The sequence below is a fragment of the Myodes glareolus genome, chromosome 2 (genome assembly GCF_982192425.1).
Source record: "Myodes glareolus chromosome 2, mMyoGla1.1, whole genome shotgun sequence".
In the NCBI taxonomy this organism is placed as follows: domain Eukaryota; kingdom Metazoa; phylum Chordata; class Mammalia; order Rodentia; family Cricetidae; genus Myodes; species Myodes glareolus.
Window position 1 is genome coordinate 51,118,831 of NC_142027.1, and position 22,890 is coordinate 51,141,720.

Below are 22,890 nucleotides of genomic sequence, written 5' to 3' on the forward strand. Positions count from 1 at the left end.
CAAAGGCATGTTCCCAGGAATGAGCCTGTATTCCCCTGTTTCATCTGTTAGCTATCTATGCTACTGGGAAATTTTGGATTGAGAATGTTGAGACTTGTACACTTTAGGAGATTTTTAGTGGTTGACCTTTAAAGGTATAGTTTAAAGGTATATAAAGAAGGCGTGGGGTGTCATTCTTAGGAGAAAACCTCAGCAGCAGAGAGCCCATGGTTCTGCTAAGGCCTTTCAAGGCTAGAACTGGAATTAGTGGCTTAGCACATATATTTTTGCTTAAGTTGTTATAATCACTGACATTCACCAGTAATTTTACATCTTCATTTCTAATATTTTAGCTGAAGAAATTAAAAAGCTACGAAAACAACTGGAAGAAATCCAAAAAGAAAATGGCCGATATATTGAATTATTGAAAGCAAATGACATATGTTTATATGATGACCCCACAATCCACTGGAAAGGAAATCTGAAAAACTCAAAGGTATCTGTTGTTATTCCGAGTGACCAGGTCCAGAAAAATATCATTGTTTATTCCAATGGGAGCCAGCCTGCGGGAAACAGCCAGGGGACAGCCGTTCAGGGAATAACCTTTAATGTTGGTCACAGCTTGCAAAAGCAGACCGCCAACGTGGTGCCAGTGCAGAGGACCTGCAAGCTTGTGACTCCTGTGTCTATTTCTGGAGTTTACCCTTCTGAAAACAAGCCGTGGCATCAGACTACAGTGTCTGCGCTGGCTGCCAACCAGCCTGTTCCCCTTTGTCTTCCCACTGCCATTTCTGCTCAAAATATTCTCGAACTTTCTACTTCCGAAAGCCAATCAAGTGTGCTTGGTGCCACTGGTGGCTCACTGATCACTGTTTCAGTTGGCCCTGACCCTCACCAACATCGTTCCTTGCACACATGCCTAAATGATCAAAATGCTTCAGAAAATAGCAATGGGCAAGAGAGCCCTAAATCATCAAAGCAAACAGTTGTGTGTGTCACAAGCACCTCCTCCTCCAGCAGCTCAGCAATTGCCTCTAAAGTGCATCATGGAACTAGATCTGGCCCGAGTGTGCAGGAGTTCAGTGGAGATTTGCAGAACACCATTGTTGTGTCCGTTACCACCACAGTAAGCCCTGGCCCTCCCAGGTCTACAGGTGATTCTTCTCTGGTGAGCATTTGCAAGGCAGCAGACTCAACAGCTACAACGACAGTGGTGGCACCAGCTCCCACCAGAGTAGTGAAGACCACCCTCCCAGTGAGCAGTCTTTCTGCAAATCCTTTGGACAGTAGTTGGACTCTTTCTTGTTCTTTGCCTTCTTCAAGTGTTAGTGCTTCAGATTTGAAAAACATCAATAGCCTTACCCGTATCTCTTCGGCTGGAAACACACAGACAACATGGACTACTTTGCAAATGGCTGGAAACACTATTCAGCCTTTAAGCCAGACACCATCTTCTGCTGTGACTCCAGTATTAAATGAGTCTGATACCAACTCTACCCCAAGCCTCCATAACCGTGTGGCTACAGCCATCACTTTAAATAATTCCCTTCCAGCAGATGGGCCGCCAATTGAGCAAGTAGTGGTCACTTTGCCTTCGTGTCCACCCTTACCTATGCAGCCACCAATTGCCCAGCCACAAGTTAAATCTCAGCCTCCAAAAAATATCCTTCCCTTGAATTCAACAATGCAAGTGATTCAGATGGCTCAGCCAGTTGGGTCAGCTGTCACTGCGGCTCCAGGTAACCAAAATGTTATCATTCTTCAGCCACCCAGCACAACCCCGTGCCCAGCAATGATGAGGGCAGAGGTTCCCAACCAAACAGTAGGTCAACAGATTGTCATCATACAGGCAGCCAATCAGAACCCATTGCCACTCCTCTCTGCTCCCCATCCTGGTCCTGTTCGACTTCCTGTTAATGGAGCCAGTGCTATAATAGGGTCTCATAATTCAGTGCAAAATGTGCCAGCCCCGCAGACTTTTGGAGGAAAGCATCTTGTGCACATATTACCAAGACCTTCATCTTTATCCACATCTACTTCAACCCAAACTTTTTCTGTCACCATGTCAAACCAACAGCAGCCTCAAACCATTTCTTTAAATGGGCAGCTCTTTGCTTTGCAACCTGTCATGTCTTCATCAGGAACTACAAATCAAAGCCCTATGCAAATTATTCAACCTACCACCAGCGAAGATCCAAATACCAATGTTGCCCTGAACACATTTGGGGCTTTGGCCAGCCTCAATCAAAGCATATCGCAGATGGCTGGGCAAAGCTGTGTACAATTATCTATTAGCCAGTCTGCTAATTCTCAGACTTCTGCAAACAGTCAGCCCAGCCCAGCTAACTGTGTGTCACTAACCACTGTAGCACCTACCATGACAGCAGATAATTCAGCCACACTACCCAGTACGTACAGTCTTGCCACAGCTTCCTCAGCAAACACCGTCACTTGTTTGCCCTCTACCATGAAATCAAAAAGACCGAACAAGAAGCCAGGTGCCAAGAAACACTTAGCAGCTAACAAGCCAGCATGTCCCCTGAATTCAGTCAGAGATGTGGGCAAGCTAGAGGGTCCCAGAACAGACAGTTCAGCAGAACCATCGTGTAATGATGGACTGCTGGACAGCCTCCCTGTTGGCCTCCCATCTGTTGCTGTGTCCCAGGCAAAGAGTGTTAGTATTTCTGCTTCACATTCTTTGGACATTCTGAATTCTGAATCAGTAATCCCCGAGTCTGTGTCCAAACCTAAGTCAGCAGGGGACTGTAGCTCATCCTCCCAAGAATCAGAAACAAACGAACAGTTTGCAGTGGCCCCAGCAAAATCCAAAGATTCTCCTCCCATCTTGCAAGAGACATCTCAGGGCACACCACCAACTACTGTAGCATTGTCCAGTGCTACAAACTCCTGTACTTCAGCCAATGTGTTGAGTCCATCTCCTATCGAATCCCAGATTTTGGTTTCTCAGGTTTCTGGTATGTCATCCACTACAAGCACTTCAAGTGCTGACTGTATTTCTGAAGTAGAAATTGTGGCAGAACCTTGCCCCATTCAGCAGGATTCACTGGACACCATGCAAGCAGCAGGACCTTTAAAGGGGCAAGGTCTAACAATGCTGCTATCTGATCTTACTAAAGAAAAAGACCTTCAGAAACCATCTCTTTCTGTTCAGATGGATCATCCAGATTTTTCTCCAGATAATTCTAAGATAGGTGATTCTAATGTTGATCTGCATCCCAAGCAGGAACTGTTACTGATAAACGAGGACAGAGATCCTCCACAGCACCACTCCTGTCTCCCAGATCAAGAGGTTATTAATGGTTCTTTGCTCACCAGTAGGCAAGCTGACTCTCCTATGTCAACAAGCTCTGGCAGTAGTCGTAGTTTCTCGGTTGCATCCATGCTTCCCGAAACAGCTCGCGAAGATGTGACCAGCAGTACAACAGCTAACACATGTGACAGCTGTACCTTTGCAGAGCAAACTGATATTGTAGCCCTGGCAGCAAGAGCTATTTTGGACCAGGAGAACACTGAGAAGGGAAGGGTTGGCACACAGACTGAGATGAGGGAGGTTACTTCCAAGTCTTCTGAAACCTCTTTAGAGGGAGAACAGCCTTTTAAAACACAGATCCGTAAGGAACCTTGCACAGGACAGGCAGATGCAACACCAAATGAATTTAACTCTCAGGATTCAGTGGAAGTCACAGTCAATAGGCCTCTCGAAAAATCGAGCTGTTCTCTGGGAATTAAATCATCAAATGCCTCCTTGCAGGTGCCAGCCTCTCAGCCACCAAGTCTGACCAGTTTAAGTGTGAATAATCTTGTCCATCAGAGTAACGTCAGCCACCCTCTGGTCAGCTGCACGGGGTTATCGCAGACTTCCGAGCAAACATCTATTCCTGTAACTGTTAATATGCCTGTTGTATCCAGCTCTTATAGCAGCCAGCCTCCTGCACCACCTCTGATGACAGACTATCCCCAGGAACAGCTGAGCAACATGAGTAGTGCTGTACCAAATCCACAGGCTCCAGAGCCCCGCTCAAAGCCAAGTCAAGAGAGCCGGAAAGATTCTGCAAAGCGCGCTGTACAAGATGATCTTCTACTGTCTTCAGTCAAACGGCAAAAGCACTGTCAGCCAGCCCCTCTGAGGCTTGAAAGTATGCCCCTGATGAGCCGGACTCCAGAAAGCATTCCTGATCAAACTCAAATGATGGGGAGTCAGATTCCCACCAACTCTTCAAACTCAGTTGTTCCTGCTAGCAACCCAGCTCATGGAGACGGCCTTACACGGCTATTCCCTCCTGGTAACAACTTTGTGGCACCTGCATTGAGGCAGACTGAAGTTCAGTGTGGTTCTCAGCCTCCAGTTGCAGAGCAACAGCAACAAACTCAGGCAAGTCAACATCTGCAGGCCCTGCAGCAGCATGTACCAGCTCAAGCGGTGTCTCACCTTCACACCAATCATCTCTATATCAAACAGCAGCAGCAACAGCAGCAGCAGCAAGCAGGGCAGTTAAGAGAGAGGCATCACTTATATCAGCTGCAGCATCATGTGCCTCATGCAGACAGTGCTGTCCACTCCCAACCTCATATTGTGCACCAGCAGAGAACTCTACAACAGGAAGTTCAGATGCAGAAGAAGAGAAATCTCGTTCAGGGCACTCCTGCCTCTCAGCTGTCCTTACAACCAAAACACCATGGGACTGACCAGTCGAGACCCAAGAGTAGTCAGCCACATCCTCACCATCAACAGATGCAGCAACAGATGCAGCAACACTTTGCAAGTTCCCAGCCAGAGAAGAGCTGTGAAAACTCTTCAACTGGCCGGGGCCACCATAACCATGCCCAGAACCATATCAGTCAAGAGATTCTGCACCAGCAACAAGATGTTGGAAGCAGACAGCAGGGTTCAGCGGTTTCTTCTGATCATGTATCCGGTCATAATCCAATGCAGAGGCTTTTGCCGCCAAGAGGCTTAGAGCAGCAAATGGTGTCCCAACCCAGTATCGTGACTAGGTCTTCAGACATGACCTGTGCTCCACACAGGCCAGAGAGAAACCGAGTGTCCAGTTACTCTGCTGAGGCTCTCATTGGAAAGTCATCTTCAACTTCGGAACAGAGAATGGGCATGTCGATTCAGGGTTCAAGGGTTTCAGATCAGCTTGAAATGAGAAGTTATATTGATGTTCCCAGAAATAAAAGCTTGGCACTTCATAATATGCAGGGTCGCATGGACCATGCAGTCCCTCTTCCAGATTGTCAGACATTCAAGCCATCTGGAGCCAGCCAACAGCCCCAGAGTAATTTTGAAGTACAGTCTTCAAGAAATAATGAAATAGGTAACCCTCTGCCGTCACTAAGAAGTATGCAGTCACAGGCTTTTCGAATCAGTCAGAACACTGGCCCACCACCAATTGACCGACAAAAGCGGTTATCTTATCCACCAGTTCAAAGTGTCCCGGCAGGAAATGCTGTCCCACCAAGGGACAGTGAGAACACATGTCACCAGAGTTTCATGCAGAGTTTACTTGCTCCTCACCTTGGTGACCAGGTCATTGGGAGCCAAAGGTCACTCTCAGAACATCCAAGGAATACACAATGTGGTCCATCTTCAACAATTGAATATAATTGTCCCCCAACCCGTGAAAGTGTTCATATTAGAAGAGAGAGTGAAAGTCAGAATAGGGAGAGTTGTGACATGTCTTTAGGTGCAATTAACACCAGGAACAGCACCTTGAATATTCCATTTTCAAGTTCCTCTTCCTCAGGAGATATTCAAGGTCGAAACACAAGTCCCAATGTTTCTGTACAGAAGTCCAATCCCATGAGGATTACTGACAGTCATGGGACCAAGAGCCACATGAACCCTCCTCCGGTCACATCCAACATGCATGGGGTTGCAAGGCCAACTTTGCCACACCCATCTGTGTCTCATGGAAATGCTGACCAAGGGCCTCCTGTACGTCAGGCTAACTCTTCAGTTGCCCAGAGGTCAAGACATCCCCTGCAAGACAGCAGTGGTTCCAAAATCCGCCAACCTGAAAGGAATCGATCTGGAAATCAAAGGCACAGTAGTGTCTTTGATCCAAGTCTTCCTCACCTTCCTCTCCCTGCTGGCGGTAGCATGATTCTTGGACGTCAGCAACCTGCTGCAGAAAAGAGAGGGGGTATTGTTCGTTTTATGCCCGAGAGTCCACAAGTCCCTAACGATAATTCAGGTCCTGACCAGCATACGCTGTCACAAAATTTTGGTTTCCCTTTTATTCCCGAGGGTGGCATGAATCCACCAATAAATGCGAATACTTCCTTCATTCCACAGGTTACCCAGCCTAGTGCCACACGAACTCCAGCTCTCATCCCAGTAGATCCCCAAAACACTCTACCTTCCTTCTACCCCCCCTATTCTCCTGCTCATCCTACCCTGTCCAATGACATTTCAATCCCTTATTTTTCTAATCAAATGTTCTCCAATCCTAGCACAGAGAAAGTAAACAGTGGAAGTTTAAACAACCGATTTGGATCCATTTTATCTCCTCCCAGACCTGTTGGCTTCGCTCAGCCAAGCTTTCCCCTTCTCCCTGAGATGCCGCCAATGCATATGGCCAACTCTCACCTATCCAATTTCAATATGACATCATTGTTTCCGGAAATAGCAACAGCTCTTCCTGATGGCTCAGCGATGTCACCTTTGCTCACCATAGCAAATTCCTCTGCTTCTGACTCCTCCAAGCAGTCTTCAAACAGACCTGCTCACAACATAAGCCATATCTTAGGTCATGATTGCAGCTCAGCTGTTTAAATCCAGAGAGACTAAATGCAAAGGTTTGGATTGAGTTGACAGCTGTTCTTCTATGTACACATGTGCATTGAGGGAGTTTGTGTAGGTATGTGTCTTTGTTTTGGATAACCATTTTTCTGTTAGCTTCTGATTATAAGGGAGCCATGTCAGAGAGGATGCATACACCGGGGTTGTCAAAACAATCACCTCTTATTTCTGAGTGATGTGCTTTCTTTGATCATCTAAATGATATACCTTTCCAAGTTTGACTTGTAATCTTTTATTCCCTAAGTACTAACCAACAAGAAGTTGAAGAGATCTTGGCACATGCTGGATGGTAGGAAGGAGTTGAGATTCTAAACTCAGTTATTGTTAAGTTGTAAGATAGATAGTTGAGATGGTTGGGTTGCAAATCCAAAAGTAAAAGCAACTTGAAAAAACATGACTCATCACTCAATGATGTCAACACCTAACAGTTCTCAGCCATGGCAGGTGATAAATTGATAGTGGGCTAAATTCCCATACATAAAATCAAGCAGAAAAAAAATATATGAAGTGTTTGACTCCTGAAATTGGTTACAGAGACTTATTTCTTAATTATAATTTTAATAAACTACCTAAATTTCATGTCTTGTTCTTCAAAATAGAGAGCCACATTATCCTTTAATGTGCCAAGATCATGGAAAGTAAAAGTCTTCCTTAGACAATGAGCCTTAAAATTACAAAGCTAAGACAAAATACAGAAATGTTTTCCACTTAGTACTTGGGTTTTGCATTAGGCCAAAGAATAACAGACATTGTATTGTGGCTTTTCCTAGGGTCACTAGTGATTAGTACTTCATCAGTTGAGTTGATGTAGTATTCTCTCTTCATTCTATTTATTTGGTCTTGAAATAAATTAATTTACAATCATTTAAATATTAGAACTGCTCAGTGAATACTGTGTTTAGAAGACACATTTGAGCCTTTTCAGATACTTCTGAATAGGGGTTTAAGCTGTCTCAGTATTTTCATTTATTGATTATTTATATTAAATATTGCATTGTAAATTGCATTATTGTTCTTCATAACAATTATAATAAGAAAATGAATTCATTATTTTTCTTGTAGGTATGAAATGGTGCTTCACAAAAACACATTCTCTATGTGTATCTGAGTTTATGAGTGTGAGTGCATGTGAAAGCGGGTTCCCAAGTCTAGCCTGTCCTTGCTATTGGAGATGCAGATCATGTTGTACATGGTAAATAGGCATAGTCTTGTCTCAATTAAAAGTGGACAGATTGGAAAAGACAGTAGAACTGCCATCTACAAATGGGAAATTGAGGCTTGCTCTACAGCAGTGGTTCTCAACCTTCCTAACGCGACCCTTAATACTGTGTTCCTCATGCTGTGGTGACCCCCAAACATAAAATTATTTTCATTGCTACTTCATAACTGCAACTTTGCTACTGTTATGAATCATAATGTAAATATCTGTGTTTTCCGGGAGTCTTAGGCAACCCCGTGAAAGGTTATTTGAGCCCCCACAGGTTGAGAACCCCTGCTCTAAAGCATGCTGTAATTTTTTTTAAAGATTATTATTAATATTGTTATTCTCTCATATATTACATCCCAACCGCAGTTTCTCCTCCATCCATTCATCCCATCCCCCCTCCTCCACCTCTCTGATCCTCCAGATCCACTTCTCCATTTCCCCTCAAAAAGGGGAGGGGGCAGGCTTCCCAGGGACATCAACCCAACACTGCATAACACGTTACAATAAAACCATGCAGAAACCCTAATATCAAGGTTGGACAAGGCAACTTGGTAGGAGGAAAAGGGTACTGCTGTAGATGTTTTTTAACACCACTGAATTAATAATGGATTTTAAAGCATATATTAAGTCTTGAGAACATAAAACTAAGAAAAAAAATTTATGTACTGAACTTTTTTCAAAACCATTTAAACTCGTAGCTTCAATTGTTGCTCCATTCTGGTAAAAACTGAATGGAGAGAGAAGGACAGATGCAGAGATGGCTTAGTAGAAGCGAGCCCAAGGACCACAGAGGGTTTGGGTTTTTTCCTTCAGTTTGTTTTCATTTTGTCAGAGCCCTGGTCAGAGCAGTCGCCACTGAATGCCTGTCTAAGGGCCCAGCAAAGGGCTGCTTGTGCCTTGTCAGTTTCTGTTGCCCGAAAATCACCCTTCCTGGTGAACAGAGCAAACCCGTGTTTCCTCCCACATAGTGTTCCTGGGGGGAGAACTTCACAGTTGCATTACTTAACTCATGAACACCACAATAGAAAGGATTCTGAGGAGAAAGAAACATTTATGAATTGCTTTAAGCATTAATATTCATAGTGTTCTTTGTACTTGGAGGCCCAGTTTGCCAAGTTCATTAAGGGTAGTGTTGTGTATGGCCATTCCTCCTCCTTCCCCGCTTCTCTTAGTGGCCGTCTTTCACACATGCGTCCTTACATCATGATGACTCTTGAGTTCAGAAGCGCAGGCTTGTGTTATTGGAACCAAGGTTTCATGCTATGGAGAAACTCCAGTTTTGTGTTGTGTTTCTGAGACAGGAATCTTGCTCTGTTGTCCAGACTGACCCTGAATTCCTGGGCTTAAGCAGAACTTACACCTCAGCCTCCTAGGTAGCTAGACTCAAGGTGCACCCCACCACCCAGCAGAGAAGCTCCATTTGTGACTGCGGCACTAAGTCCTAAGCCTGTTAATACTTTGGGTTATTGTTATTTGGTTGTCTGCAGCTCAGCTCTGTCCTGAGATAGCACTGGACTCAGATGAGAAAGAGTTTGCACTTGGTTTAAAAGTCTGCGTTCTTATTAGTGTTAATAATTAAAGCTAAATGATTTGGGGAGGAAACTTAAATGGTTTCTGGTAATATCAAGATAAAACTTTTGTTGAAGTAATGACAGAAAATGCAGTCAAATTTGGTTATAAGTTTCATGTTGTCCTAACCTTTTAACATGACTTTATAAAGCATTTCCACAGATAACTGTAATTTCTGGACGTACACAAGATCATGTCTGCCTCCTACGTGAGAGTCATTGATTAGCTCACTTTGTTCTGACTGTTGATCATACAGGATTGCCAAACATGCTCCGTTCCTTTGGCATTCCAAAGTTAAATTCTAATGAAGTGAAGAGTCTTAGATTTCTCTTTGTGTACTAAAATGAACTTGTTAAATATGTCAACTATAGATGAAATAAATCTATTTTAATGTTTTTAATAGACACTGGGTTTTTTTAAGTCTTGTATTTCTCCAGGAGTTCTGTTTCTGTTTTCACTAGCACAGCTCTGAGACGGCAGCAGTTGCTCCCCGTCAGAGTGGAGGGCAGGATTCCCAGTGGTGGCGGTGTGATGTCAGAAGGCTGGGGGTCTACACTCCAGCCTTGGGAGTCCCCAGACACTGGTTAGAATTATGCTAAACTGCAATGGAGGTTAGCTTTTTCCATCAGCCTTTTCGCATTTTAAGGAAACTTCTTTTGCCTTGCTCTTGCCTTCTAACGTTAGCCATCTCATGGAGAGGCTAAAACTTAAACTCAAAAAAAATGTAGACATACATTTTAATGGAAACATTAAAATGAGACTGTTGCTGTGCTTCTGGTTTGACCATTCCTTCACACAGGTGTGTAGGCTCTGGCTCTCTTTTAACTGTTCCACATCAAGCCGATGGCAGGCAGCCTGGCTTTGTCCACGAGACAGTTATGCCTCCATGTTGGAATGTGGTTGGGCCCATCTTCTCTATTAGATCAGTGTGTAGTAGTAGGTCCCAGGTTTTACCTATTGGCCACCCCTGTCCCTCTTTCTTAAACAGCAACAGTTCCTCAAAATGTCATTAGTTTAAAGTTGGTAAACTTCTCCCTTAGAGGAGGAACCAAAATAGAATAACTTTGAGACTGTATCTTAATGCCTGAAAGGCACTCCAAGTCTGTCATCTAGGTACTGATTGACTGGAAGAAGTGTGCCTTTGGCTGTTACATCTGGAGGGCAACCATAAGCCAATGACCAGAAAAACTAGTATGAACTTAATCTCTGAGTGGTTGTTTTGCAATGTGTATATGCAAATTAATTTTTTCTAGGGTTGCCTTTCAGGCTGAATGTCAGCATTTTGTTTTCTTTTCCCAAAGTTCTACCAAAAAGCAAGGGGTTTGTTTGTGGGTTTGTTTTGTTTGCTTGCTTGTTTTTTGCTTGACTATACTCTATATTCTGCTCGTGCTGTGCTGAATTCTATAGTAAAATCTAAGCTGTTCTTAGTAGCTCCCATGGGGCTCACAGTGCTCAGATGGAGACAGTCCATGTGAGCTGGGAAACACTGAGGACCTTGGGCAGAGTTTCTGGTTCTGACCCCACACCTCTCTGTTCTGGCACTGCCCTTTTCCTGAAACTGTGCCTCTGATTCCTGAGACCAGATCCCAGAACATGTCACCCAGCCGGCCCTGTGAAGCAGCTAAGGAGCTACAGGGATGGCACATGCCGTGTGACCAAACACCTCCTAGATGATCAGTGTGGCCGATGCTTCTCACTCTTGCCTTACCGCCTCTGAGCCATCGTTGACAAAGTAGTTAGCAAGTTGTGTAGCTGAACCTGTACCTGAGCATGTGAGGCAGGCCGTCCTTCCACATCCTCATTTCCATGTTGGCATAAACTCTACCCGGTAATTGTTTTTGTGGGGAGGGGGGTCACACATATGTCGACAGGTGCATCATAAACATAACTCAGCTTAGGCGAGAACACTGGGCATGATCTGCAAGCTGTTCTGGATGAATGCACAGCCTGTCATTAAAGTTCATGAGAAATAGACAAAACCTCTCTTGTAGCACATTTTTAAACAAAAAAGTTGTGTATACAGCTGTCCATGCAGTTTGTAATAGGAAATTAAAGTTGACTCATTTAATTTTGTCTTCACTCTTTCTGAGACCTCTCTTTCCCCCTGCTCCCAAAGTCTTAAAGTCATTTCCATCTGTAAGGTCACTGGGCACAGGGCTTGATGATAGTGGTAAATTTTCAGGCTGTTGAGCTTCTAAGAAGGGACCAGACAGTGTTGCTTAAGATGCTGCAGTTGTGCTAGTGTGAAGGAAAGATCTTCCACTTTCAGCAGGTTGTGTCTGTGTGTGTGCGCGCATGTGCGTGTGCATGTGTGTGTGTGCATTTTGATTTTTTTAAAAGGTTGAAAATTGAGGAGAACATGATTACTTTCACAGATTATTTATAGATACACTGGTTGTGATGCTTACTGTCGGCAAGCACCAGGAAAACACGAATTTTAGTGCTTCAGTAGTGTAATCTGTGTACCTGTGACAGGCAGCAGTCTTCTGTGCACTGTGTCCTATAACTGTAAACCACTTGGTTTATAATTCTAATGGAAACTAATTTGTTTTGTAATGGAATACAGAGCAGATATGTATAATAGGATCAGGATTGTCCTACAGTTGTAAATAAGAATAGGTCCTGTTTATTTTGACATCTTTTTACAAATACATTGTATTAGGATGTGAATATTCCAAAACATGCTCTTGTTTAAAGTTTTGAAATTTTTATTGTTAAATGTAACATTTTAATGGTTGTAATAATTATTTGTATGGATATGGATATAGTATTTTATTTAAGAAAATAAACTTTGCAATTTTTGCATTGTGAATTCTCAATTTTTTTCCTGGTCATTTCCCATTTCACTGCAGATCACCTTGTCTCACATCTGAAGTAGTATAGTTAAGTTTTTCCATCTATCTGAAAAGATCCCAGGGCACATTTCCGGTGGGCATGTGTTCCTAAGCATTACACCTCAAGTAAATCAGTTATGATCGGGGCTAACTATTAGAGCAAACTGCACACCTGTGCATTCCTTATAAAAAGTAAAATTAGGATTTCACATATGGAAGAGTATTCAGTGATGATTGAGGCTGAACACTCAGCCAAGTAGCGGGAAAAACTAAAGCATAGGAATTTGAGATGAAAGCTGTTATTAGGCCAGACAGGTGTCTTAGCTGAGAAGAGCACATACTGTTCTTGCAGAGGATCCCATGTCAGGTGGCTTACACTACCTGTAACTCCTGCTTGAGGGATCTAACGCCCTCCTCTGGCCTCCTCAGGCATCTGCACCCATGCTCATACCCACTTAGATGCACATAATTAAAAATTATATCTTCTAAAGAAAGTTGGGGGACCATGAATGGCGGCACACACCTTTAATCCCAGCACTTGGGAGACAGAAGCAGCCAGAGCTACATAGTGAGACCCTGCCTTAAAAACAAACAAACAAACAAACAACCCTGAAAGTTGGATATTTTACTCTAACTTTATCAACTGAGCTAAAAGCTTGCCAAGCATAATTTATGAGGGAGAAACAGTGAATTGTACAGTATAAAATATATACAAAACTAAAGTTGTTTTGTATAAACTTACATAAGCTTTAAATTGTTTTGCTTATGTTTTATACGTAGCCCTCACTGGCCCAGAAGCAACTACCCTCCTGCTTATCCTTCAAGCTGCTGCTATCAAAAGTATGTACCATTACATCTGGTTAAAGTTATATGAAGTGTAAGGCTGAAGCGTAGCTCATTGATAGGGGTTATGTGTGAGGCACAAGGCCCTGGGTTTGATTATCTACAGATCAATGTATTGTTTTCAGATGGGGGTAAAAATGATGCAAAATTGATCAATCCCCAATTCAGAACAAATTATATTTAGAAAAGAGCAACTTGCATCATATGAAGAAAAAGCACTTCAAAGGTAATGTGTTCACTTGCATTTGGGCAGCAGATGCTCGGGGGTTGGTCTCATTTATGCTTTGAATATTAGGATTCTTTGAGGATCAGAATTGATTGAATAAATCATGCATAAACACCTATATATGTGTACACACATATATATGGGGTAATTGGGAATTTATCTGGTTAGCTTACATGAATCATGCTTGGCTCTTGCACATCGGGCTGTCGAAAAGCTGCTCGGTCCAAGTGGCTGGATACCTCAGCAGTCTCAGGTGCTGTTAGCCACTGGTCTTCGCAATGGAAAGCAGAAGGGGCTGAGTTCTAGGGAACCAGAAGATGGCAGTAGCTGTGGCAGCCAGAGGGTGGATTCGCTCAGGTAAGGGTGAACAGGGGCAGATGAAAGGGCACAGCTTTTCACCAGAACCTCCCTGTAGCTGGGCCCCCACCAGGAAGTGCCTTCCCCCGCCCCCCGGGGAAGGGTCTTCTTCAGTTGATCATTTTAAGAAAGGTCTACACTAGTAGAACTGGCCAAACGAGTGTCTAATACTGATATCAGATCTCGTCAAGGTGACAGGATCGGCCATCACACCTAGTCTTTTCTTGTCCTGTGTTAACTATTTGTTACCATGACAAGTACCTGAGAAAACATTTTGATGAGCCTGCATCCAGACTGATGCAGAAAACCTCCTGCTTCAGGGAAATCCATGATTCAATTAGGCTAGATCCTAGTTTTTTTATTGATATTATAGAGTGGCCATGAAGATTCACATTTAATACACACTACACGTGTGTGTGTGTGTGTGTGTGTGTATGTGTGTGTTTAAATCTAGAAGATATCTTAATGCAAGAAGATTGGATAGTATGTTCTTGTTCTAAATCAAATTGTGTTGATTTGTTTTTCATCATTTCTGAACAAATTAGAAATATTTTGTCATCTTGCTGCAAATGAAGAAATATGGCTGGACAATGATGGAACATGCTTTTAATCCCAGCACTTGGGAGGCCAGCTTGGTCTACAGAGTGAGTTCCAGGACAGCCAGGACTACACAGAAAAACCCTGTCTCAAAACAAGAAAGAAAGAAGGAAGGAAGGAAGGAAGGAAGGAAGGAAGGAAGGAAGGAAGGAAGGAAGGGAGGAGAAGGGAAGGAAGGGAAGGAAGGAAGGAAGGAAGGAAGGAAGGAAGGAAGGAAGGAAGGAAAGTAATTTTTCCATTGTAGTTATTTCCTCTGCCTAAGTTTTGCTGAGATGAGACCACAACCTTATCGGATTATCGGAGGTGAGGGCAGGACCGAGACACCAATGCATAGATGGTCCCACCATGGACTGGACTTAGAGACATTGTCTTGTCCATTGGACTGACACAGCCATCTCAGCAGTCCTGATGGATGACCTTTGACTCTTGACAACTATTTGAGTCTCTTTTTTTTTTTTCCCCGGAGGTGTGGGGAGATAGATTTGAAACAGGGTTTCTCTGTATAAACTGTCCTGGAACTCGCTCTGTAGACCAAACTGGAGACGAACTTAGAGAGATCCTCCTACTTCTGCCTCCCAAGTGCTGGAATTAAAGGCATGAGCCACCACCCAGCCTTTTTTTTTCTTTTAATTTAGAAAAGCCACTACATTCCTTTGCTTTCTCTCTATTTTCTTTGTTTTTTCGTTTTGTTTTTGTTTTTCAAGGCAGGGTTTCTCTGTAGCTTTGGAGCCTGTCCTGGAACTAGCTCTTGTAGACCAGGTTGGTCTCAAATTTACAGAGATCTACCTGCCTCTGCCTCCCGAGGGCTGGGATTAAAGGCGTGCGCCGCCACCACCCGGCTCTCTCCATTTTCAATTTTACGTTTGAACCAGCAGGCTCCCAGTGGTAACCTGAAACTTTAAAGTGTGTGAATTTTAATTTAACATGAGAGCTTTTGGATCCACAGTTCTTTGCCAAGTATAATCACTGAATTTATATTTTTTAAAAAGACTTTAATTCTGAACTCTATAGGCTCTGTAATGGATGCAGTAATCCTCACATGAGTTCTGCTTTTCCAATTTAGCCAAAAATTTCCAAAACTTTAGTTTCATTGCCTGGCTCTCCAGTGACCTTGCAGGTTCCTTGTAAGCGAGGCTTCTGTAATAGCCACATATCCCTGGGTTTTCAGAACCGTGTTTGCTTTCTGTTAATAAGCTCAGCTGCTCGGCAGTTGTGTTATCCCAGGCTGTGTGTCTCGCACGTGTGGAAATACACCCAGAGAATGGCTGGATCTTCCTGTGGTACAATTGTGCCTACTCTCTTCTGACCCAAGTCACACTTTACAGACTGGAAATTCAGGTTACTGCAGCGGGTCCTTCACCTAGTGGTTTCTCTCAGCATCAGTTTCTCCTTGTGGGGAATGGCGAGATTTCAGGATTTGATCCAGTGATATGTACACTGTTGGCATGGTGTCTGATGGATGGGTGCTATTTGAATCATCTATTCTGCCGCTCGGGCACATCTGGGATGGAGTCAGGAGCTGGGGCACCAGTTGGCAGCGGTTAGGTCCTGCAGTGCTGGAGTGAGTGACTCCCGCCTTGTGTTTGTAGCAGGAGAGAACCTGGCGGTGTCCAAGTCTAGGAGGCACTGGTTTTGTTTATTTGATGATGAAGTAAATGCTCCCCACCCCAGATGTCCCTCTCTCTAGATCTCTGCTCTCTGCTGACACTGAACATGGGCTTTTTTTTTCATTTTTCTTATGAAATACTTGATGTCTCAAAGCATCTCATATTGGTTGTCATCACCCTGTTTGTTTGAAAAGACAGATGTTTTCTTCTGGACATGACATTCCAGGCTGGGAGAACCCAGTGGATGTCAGCTCGTCTGTTAGTCTGTATGTGGTATTTCATTTCTCATTATTTTGAGAGAGGTTCTTATGTAACTTGGAGTGGCCTCAAAATTGCTGTGTAACTGAGGATGACCGCGAACCTTTCTCTTCTAGTGCTAAGGACTAAGAATTATCGTAAGGAATACCAAGATGCAAACAAAAATAATAAACCGCAGAAACACATAGGATAGTATCGGACGGAAATTTCAGTGAGTACTGAAAATTCGTGTTTAATTTCCAAGAGCTTAACATACCCCTGATTTCAAAAGGTAGGAGTAGAACAAAAGGGCTGCATTAACATACAAATTGAAAATCATGGGGTACATTCACCTGCTCATGCCCTTGACTCTTGCCCTAGACCAAACACTCCGCAGGCCAACCACTCCCTGAATGGAATCCAAAATTATTTCCATAAAGGGAACAAGAACTTATTTGGCTTCTTAGACTTTTGTTTTAGGTAGGAACCAACTACTTCCCTATTTCAGGAGCCCGGGGTCTGGCAACTAGCCACACCTGTTTACGGTAGCCCTGAGAGAGCAGAACTCTGATTTACAACTAGGTGGGACCTTTGTTTGAGTTAAAAGCACAATAATCTCGAACAAGTCCCAAAACTCTCTGATCTTTGGCCTCTTTGGGCCTCCACGTACACGTAGTATTTTAAAATGCATCCTGTAGTAGCTGCAGGTCTCTGTACCTTCACCTCAGAGGAACCTGAGAGTCTGCCCACACCCCCCCCCCTTAATCTGCCTAACAAATTGAGACTGAAGAGTTGACTCAGCAGTTAAGAGCACTGGCTGCTCTTCCAGAGGACCAGGGTTCAATTCCCAGTACCCATACAACAGCTCACAACTGTCTGCAACTCCAGTTCCAGGGCATCCAACACCCTCACACAGACATACATACAGGCAAAACACCAATGCACATTAATTAATTAATTAATTTTTAAAAATCTACCTAACAGACTGGAGGTGAAGAGCACTGACTGTTCTTCCAGAGGACCTGGGTTCAATTTCCAGCAACCACATGCAGGCTCACAATCATCTAGAATGAGAGCTGGTGCCCTCTTATGGTGTGCAGGCGTACATGCAGGCAGAACACTGAATACATAATGAATGAATAAATCTTTTTTTTTTTTTAAATCTACCTACCAAACAGGTAAAACCTTCTGCATCAATAGTTTGCTCTTCTTCCTTTGGTCCAGCCACTCTTCCCTTACATGCATACAGCGTTCTCACTAAACATCTGCAGCTCTATCCTTTACTGGCCACTCACACTCCTGTACTCTGCTGCCTGGGAAGTTACAGTTTTTTTCCCTTGCATGTTACCTCTTTCTTTCTGTCACTCTGAAATCGTGTTTCCCTCCATGTCCCGTCTCTCTTGCTTACTGTGATGGCTAATCTTGGTTGTCAACTTGACCACATATGGAAAAACTATAAACCCAAGCAGTTGGCCATGCTAGGGAGGTCGGAAGACCCAATAATTCTAGGCTACACCTTCTGCTGGCACCCACATAACAGGACATGAAAGAAGGGAGACTTGGTTTTCTGCCTACTTGCCCTCACTTTCACTGGCAAGGTCATCTACGCTGTTCCTGAAGCGTCCCTTCACTGGTGTTAGAACCTACATTTTGGGATTCCAGTGTAGGCTGACTGTCAGCAGCTCTCTAGGGATATTCCAGGACTCCAGCACCGGGTTTGGACTGCGGAGACATCCAGTCTCATGGACTGAACAGCTACTAGATGTGTGGCCTTTCTGTCTTGAGAGGGAAAGAGAGAGAGAGAGAGTGTGTGTGTGTGTGTGTGTGTGTGTAAGAGTGTATGTGTGTATTCTATCCATTCTCTTCCTTTAGGCAGTCCTGACTAATACACTAACCCCTTTGTCTAAGGCCACTTTTCACATTGGAAGCTTTAAGGAATGTCTGAAGTTGAAATCTTACCTCCCCGTTAGGCCATCAGAAAACAGTACTTCAGGATGTTATACCTGTCATCTCGGCACTAGGGAACAACCATAGGACCATGAGTTGAAGACCAGCAGCTCTAGAGACCAGCCTGGGCTACATAGTAAGAGCCTTCCTTGAGGGGAAAAAGAAAAAGCAAGAGAACCAAGGCTGTTTGAACCTGCCTTCCGCTGGGCTTCCCTTCATCCTCCAATGTGGCATTTCTTATAGAGAACCATGGCTGCTTGAACCTGCCTTCAGCTGGGCTTCCCTTCATCCTCCAGTGTGGCATTTCTTCTCTTCCTCCCTAGCATTCCATCCACACTCTTTTTACATTAACCCAACACTCAAAAGTCATCCGGGAATTTTCAGGCATATTTGGAACCATTTTAGTGTGAAGCTTATGTCTTTAAATTCCCATTTTTAATCTCTCTCTCCCCACCACAGGGTCTCACTCAACATGTAACCCTGGTTAGCTTGGAACTTGATGTGTAGACTGACTAGGCAAGCCTCAAAATCATAGAGATCTGTGTGCCTCTGCCTGCTACATGCTAGAATTAAAGATGTACAACACCATGCCTGATACACCTTCTTCTCTCTGATGTTAAATACAAGGCACTGTTTTCATCATTTGTGATAGAACTGGGGGGGGGGATAAAGCATGCGCCCCCCCCCCCCGCCCAAAGAGGCCTTTGATGGAGAAGTAGCCGACCAAATAGTCCTTCTTGGGATGGAGTTGTAGAGAGATGCTAATAAGGGCTTTACATTCTATATTGAAAAGTTGTTAAGAATTATTTGGATTTATTTTCTCTTCTGTATGGATGCCATGGTGATTTGATTAAGAATTGTCCCCATAAACTCAGATATTTGAATGCCTGGTCATCAGGGAATGGCACTATTTGAAAGAACTAGAAGGATAAGGAGGTGTGGTCTTATTGGAGGAACTGTGTCTCTAGAGGTAGACCTTGAGGCTTCAAAACTCATGCCAGGTCCAGAGAGTGTTTCTGTTTTTTTCTCTGTCTCTGTCTCTCTCTGTGGATCAGGGTGTAGCTCTTAGATACTGCACCTGCATCTGCCTGCATTCTGCCATTCTCCTTTGGTGTGGGAGAATTGTCTGTATTCTGTCAATCATGTATTTTAATAAAACGCTGATTGGCCAGGCAGGAAGTATAGGCGGGTCAACCAGACAGGAAGTAGAGGCGGGGCAATGAGAATAGGAGAAGGCTAGAGAGGAGGAAGCTCCCTCCGCAGACCACCGAAGAGGCAGCATGTAACTTGCCCAGCTGAGAAAGGTACTGAGCCATGTGGCTAATGTAGATAAGGATAATGGGATAACATAAGTTATAAGAGCTAATAAGTAGCCTGACCTAATGGGCCAATCAGTTTATAATCTTATGGAGTCTTGTGTGTGATTTTCTTTGGGAATTGCCGGTTGTGGGGTACCGGGCAGGACAGATACCCCAACAAGCCAGGCCCTCATGTTACACTCCTTGCTATGATGTAGTGGACTAAACCTCTGAAATTGTAAATGAGCCCCCAGTTACATACTTTCTCTTATAAAAATTGCTTTGGTCATGGTGTCTCTTCACAGCTATAGAGCAGTGACCAAGACATGCTAGGCCACTCTGTTCTTTCACTGTCGCTTGTTTGTAATGAACACATTGTAACACTTTGTCTCTAATCCATCTTCTCTTTTGGATTGTAGAACACAGGGTTAAAAAGTCTGTATTTTTTTACCCATTGCTATGCCCTGACTCCTCCCACTGCCCAGTCCAAATATTTTCCAACTATTGAGTGAAGGGAATAGAGGAGTGGTAGGAAGAAGATAAAGGGTAATGCATGCCCTAAAAAGTAAATCCCCTCACAATTGTCCCATGTTTTAGAGGCAGAGCAAACATAGGCTTGAAGCTCTCCATGGAAGAAGCCTGCCTGGCCACCAGGTGTCCTGTGGAAGTTTGTACAAGCAGTATAATAAAAACCACAAAATGCAAATCAGAATCTTTGTTTGGTGGCAGCATTTCATTATCTGAAAATAAGATACTTTGAATCACTTCAGATAATCTTTTTTTTAAAGGACAGAGAATTTATCCACAAGGGATGTCAAGATTTAGCTTAAAGCGACCCAGAGCAGGATATGTGGAACTGACCACCAGATTTCTCTTCCCCTTTGTGTGATATACTAAGAAATGGGTGGTGGACATTTCCTTTAGCTCTGACAACGGTAGTGTTGCTTCAAGGTCATTGTGGTTACCATTGTTTGTAGCCAGGGAAGAGAATGAGCCTTGGGTCACAGGGACTCTGCAGAAGCCAAAGGATCTAGGAGACCTGAGGAATTTCTGGGTTGAATGTGTAGGTGCAGGAGTGGGTGGGAGCAGGCCACATGGTGCTGGAGGCAACCACCCTCAGAAGCAGGCGTGAAGAGGGTATCAGATCTCCCTGGATCTGGGATTACAAATGGATATAAGATGCCCAAATGTATGTTGGATGTGGCAATAATGTTATTATTAAAACATCACTTAGGTTCTAAGAGACTGAAACTTTTTCCAGACCTCAGAGTCACTAGTACACCTTGTGGGTCACTTCAAACTTAAACTTAATCCTACAGTGTACTCAGCCTGCCTTTATGAGAACAGTGTTGCAAACCTTAAATGATGCTCTACTCCATGTCCCTGATCCAGAGTACCACATGTGTATGTGTGTGTTAGAGTAATAAATGTTGAAAACAGCAAATAGATTGAAGGCAATCTTATGAAATGAATATCCACTATAAATGTTAAAGACAATATTCAGGCATTGATTGAGAGCCTTTGTTTGTTAGTCTGGGTCCATTGAGGATGATTAACTTAATCCCTTTAAAAACCCTGTTAAAGATTTCTGTAAGATACCCCCCCCCCCCATTTCTTCCCTATTTGATGCTTTCTGTGCTGCAGTAAATAGAGTACAAAAGCCCTTTGGTAAGGACACACACAGTCACAGGGACAAATTCACAAGACGGCCTTCAGGGAGGCACAGATTCAGACTCACACATACAACAGGGAGACGCGGAATAACCGAGAACTCAAATACGGGTCCTACTTTTAGTTAAATTCCATCAAAGGGAAATGCTTCTTTTCAAAATATTTCATCTACACTTTTGTCTGTGTGAGGGTGTCAGATCCCTTGGAACTAGGGTTAAAGAACTGGGGTGAGCTGCCATGTGGATATTAGAAATTGAATTCAGGTCCTCTGGAAGAGCAGCCACTGAGATTTTTTTTTGTTTTGTTTTCTCTGTGCAACAATCCTGCTGTCCTGGAACTCACTCTATATACCAGGCTGGCCTCGAACTCGCAGAGATCCGCCTGCCTCTGCCTTTCCGAGTTCTGGGATTAAAACTGTGCACCACCACCGCTCAGCACGAACAGGTATCTTAATTATTTTTCTTGTCTTTGTATCAAAACATCTGAGAAACGCAGTTTAAAGCCTGAGGGATGTGTTTTAGCTCGCAGTTTGAGGGCAGTCAATCTTAATGGGAGGCCATGGCCTCAGGAGCTTGAGGCAGCTGGTCACCCTGCATCTGCAGCCAGGAAGAATGCTGTCAATACTGTGCGCTCAGATCACTTCCCTGTTTTATGCAACTCAGCCTGGTATCCAGCTCAGGGACTAGCGCTGTCCACTATTAAGGTAGGCTTTCCTAGCTCATTAATCCAACCAAGACAACCCCTTACAGGCATGCCCAGAGTCTAACCTAATGTAGATAATCCCGTGCAGGTGTGGCCAGAGGCCTGCCTCCCCAGTTATTCCAGAGCCTGTCAAGGTGAGGACATTAACTATCACCTCGTCCTCTTTGTCTTCAGTCAGAAAATGAATCCTTCATGTCAAGAAGACTACACAGGTATGTGAATGTGTCCTGAGAATTCTAACAAGGAGGACTCTTTTGATAGGAGAATCCCAGCCAAACCAGCTTCTCTGGGATGCTTGTTAAGTTTGCCCAGATTCCCATGTGTTAGTGACCAAGATCCAAATAAGCACTGAGCCTTGTTGACAACGGTGACTTCACAGCAAGGGGACATTAAAGCTTAGCCCTGGTGGATGTCTTGCTTCCTCTAAACAATAGAAGTGAAAATGTCTGTTCTCCCTGCCGGGTGGAGTCATCGCAGAAGTCACTGAGGGAGTCGTCATGACCAGGCTGGGCCAACTGCAGGCTGAGAAAACCGTCTTCACGCCATGCTCTTTCTCCCTTTCAGAAGCTGAGTCATGGTGGGCCACTTGACCCTTGTCCTTCCTTCTAGGACCTGTTTGGGTACCTGAGAGGCTGAGGCTCCCTCCCCACAGGCAGTTTGCTTGCTAGTGGGAGCCCTGGCTGATGGGTAAGGAGTGTGGGGGACACCACACCTGACATTCACTAGACTCCAGTGGTAGCAGCCACTCCAAAGGACAAAAATGGGAGCTTTCGTTCCTCTGAGGCCCGGGGCCCAGATGGCAGTAATAAAAGCCGCTACTCTTTATAGCCAGACTCTCCACTAGGTCCCAACTTTGGAAGCATTAAAAATTTTTCATTGGAATTAAGAGGCAAAATGCAGCAGGAGATGTCAAGGGGCCTAGGATTGGAGGGTGATAATCTGTGCTTTGCCTCTGAAGGTCAAAAGGCTTCCCAACCCTAGCGTCACCTG

General features: G+C 44.0%; 1 protein-coding gene across 4 annotated transcripts in view; it reads left to right on the plus strand.

The window, feature by feature from the left end:
• Nucleotides 1-12,400, plus strand: part of Usf3 (upstream transcription factor family member 3) — a 59,689-nt gene extending 47,289 nt beyond the window's left edge. For all 4 annotated transcript variants that reach the window (XM_085685590.2, XM_085685592.2, XM_085685591.2 and 1 more), the window contains one exon: nucleotides 333-12,400. In XM_085685590.2, the coding sequence (XP_085541716.2) occupies nucleotides 333-6,778 (6,446 nt within the window). In that variant the 3' untranslated portion in view covers nucleotides 6,779-12,400. The remainder of the gene's footprint in view (nucleotides 1-332) is intronic.
• The last annotated feature ends 10,490 nt before the right edge of the window (nucleotides 12,401-22,890 follow it).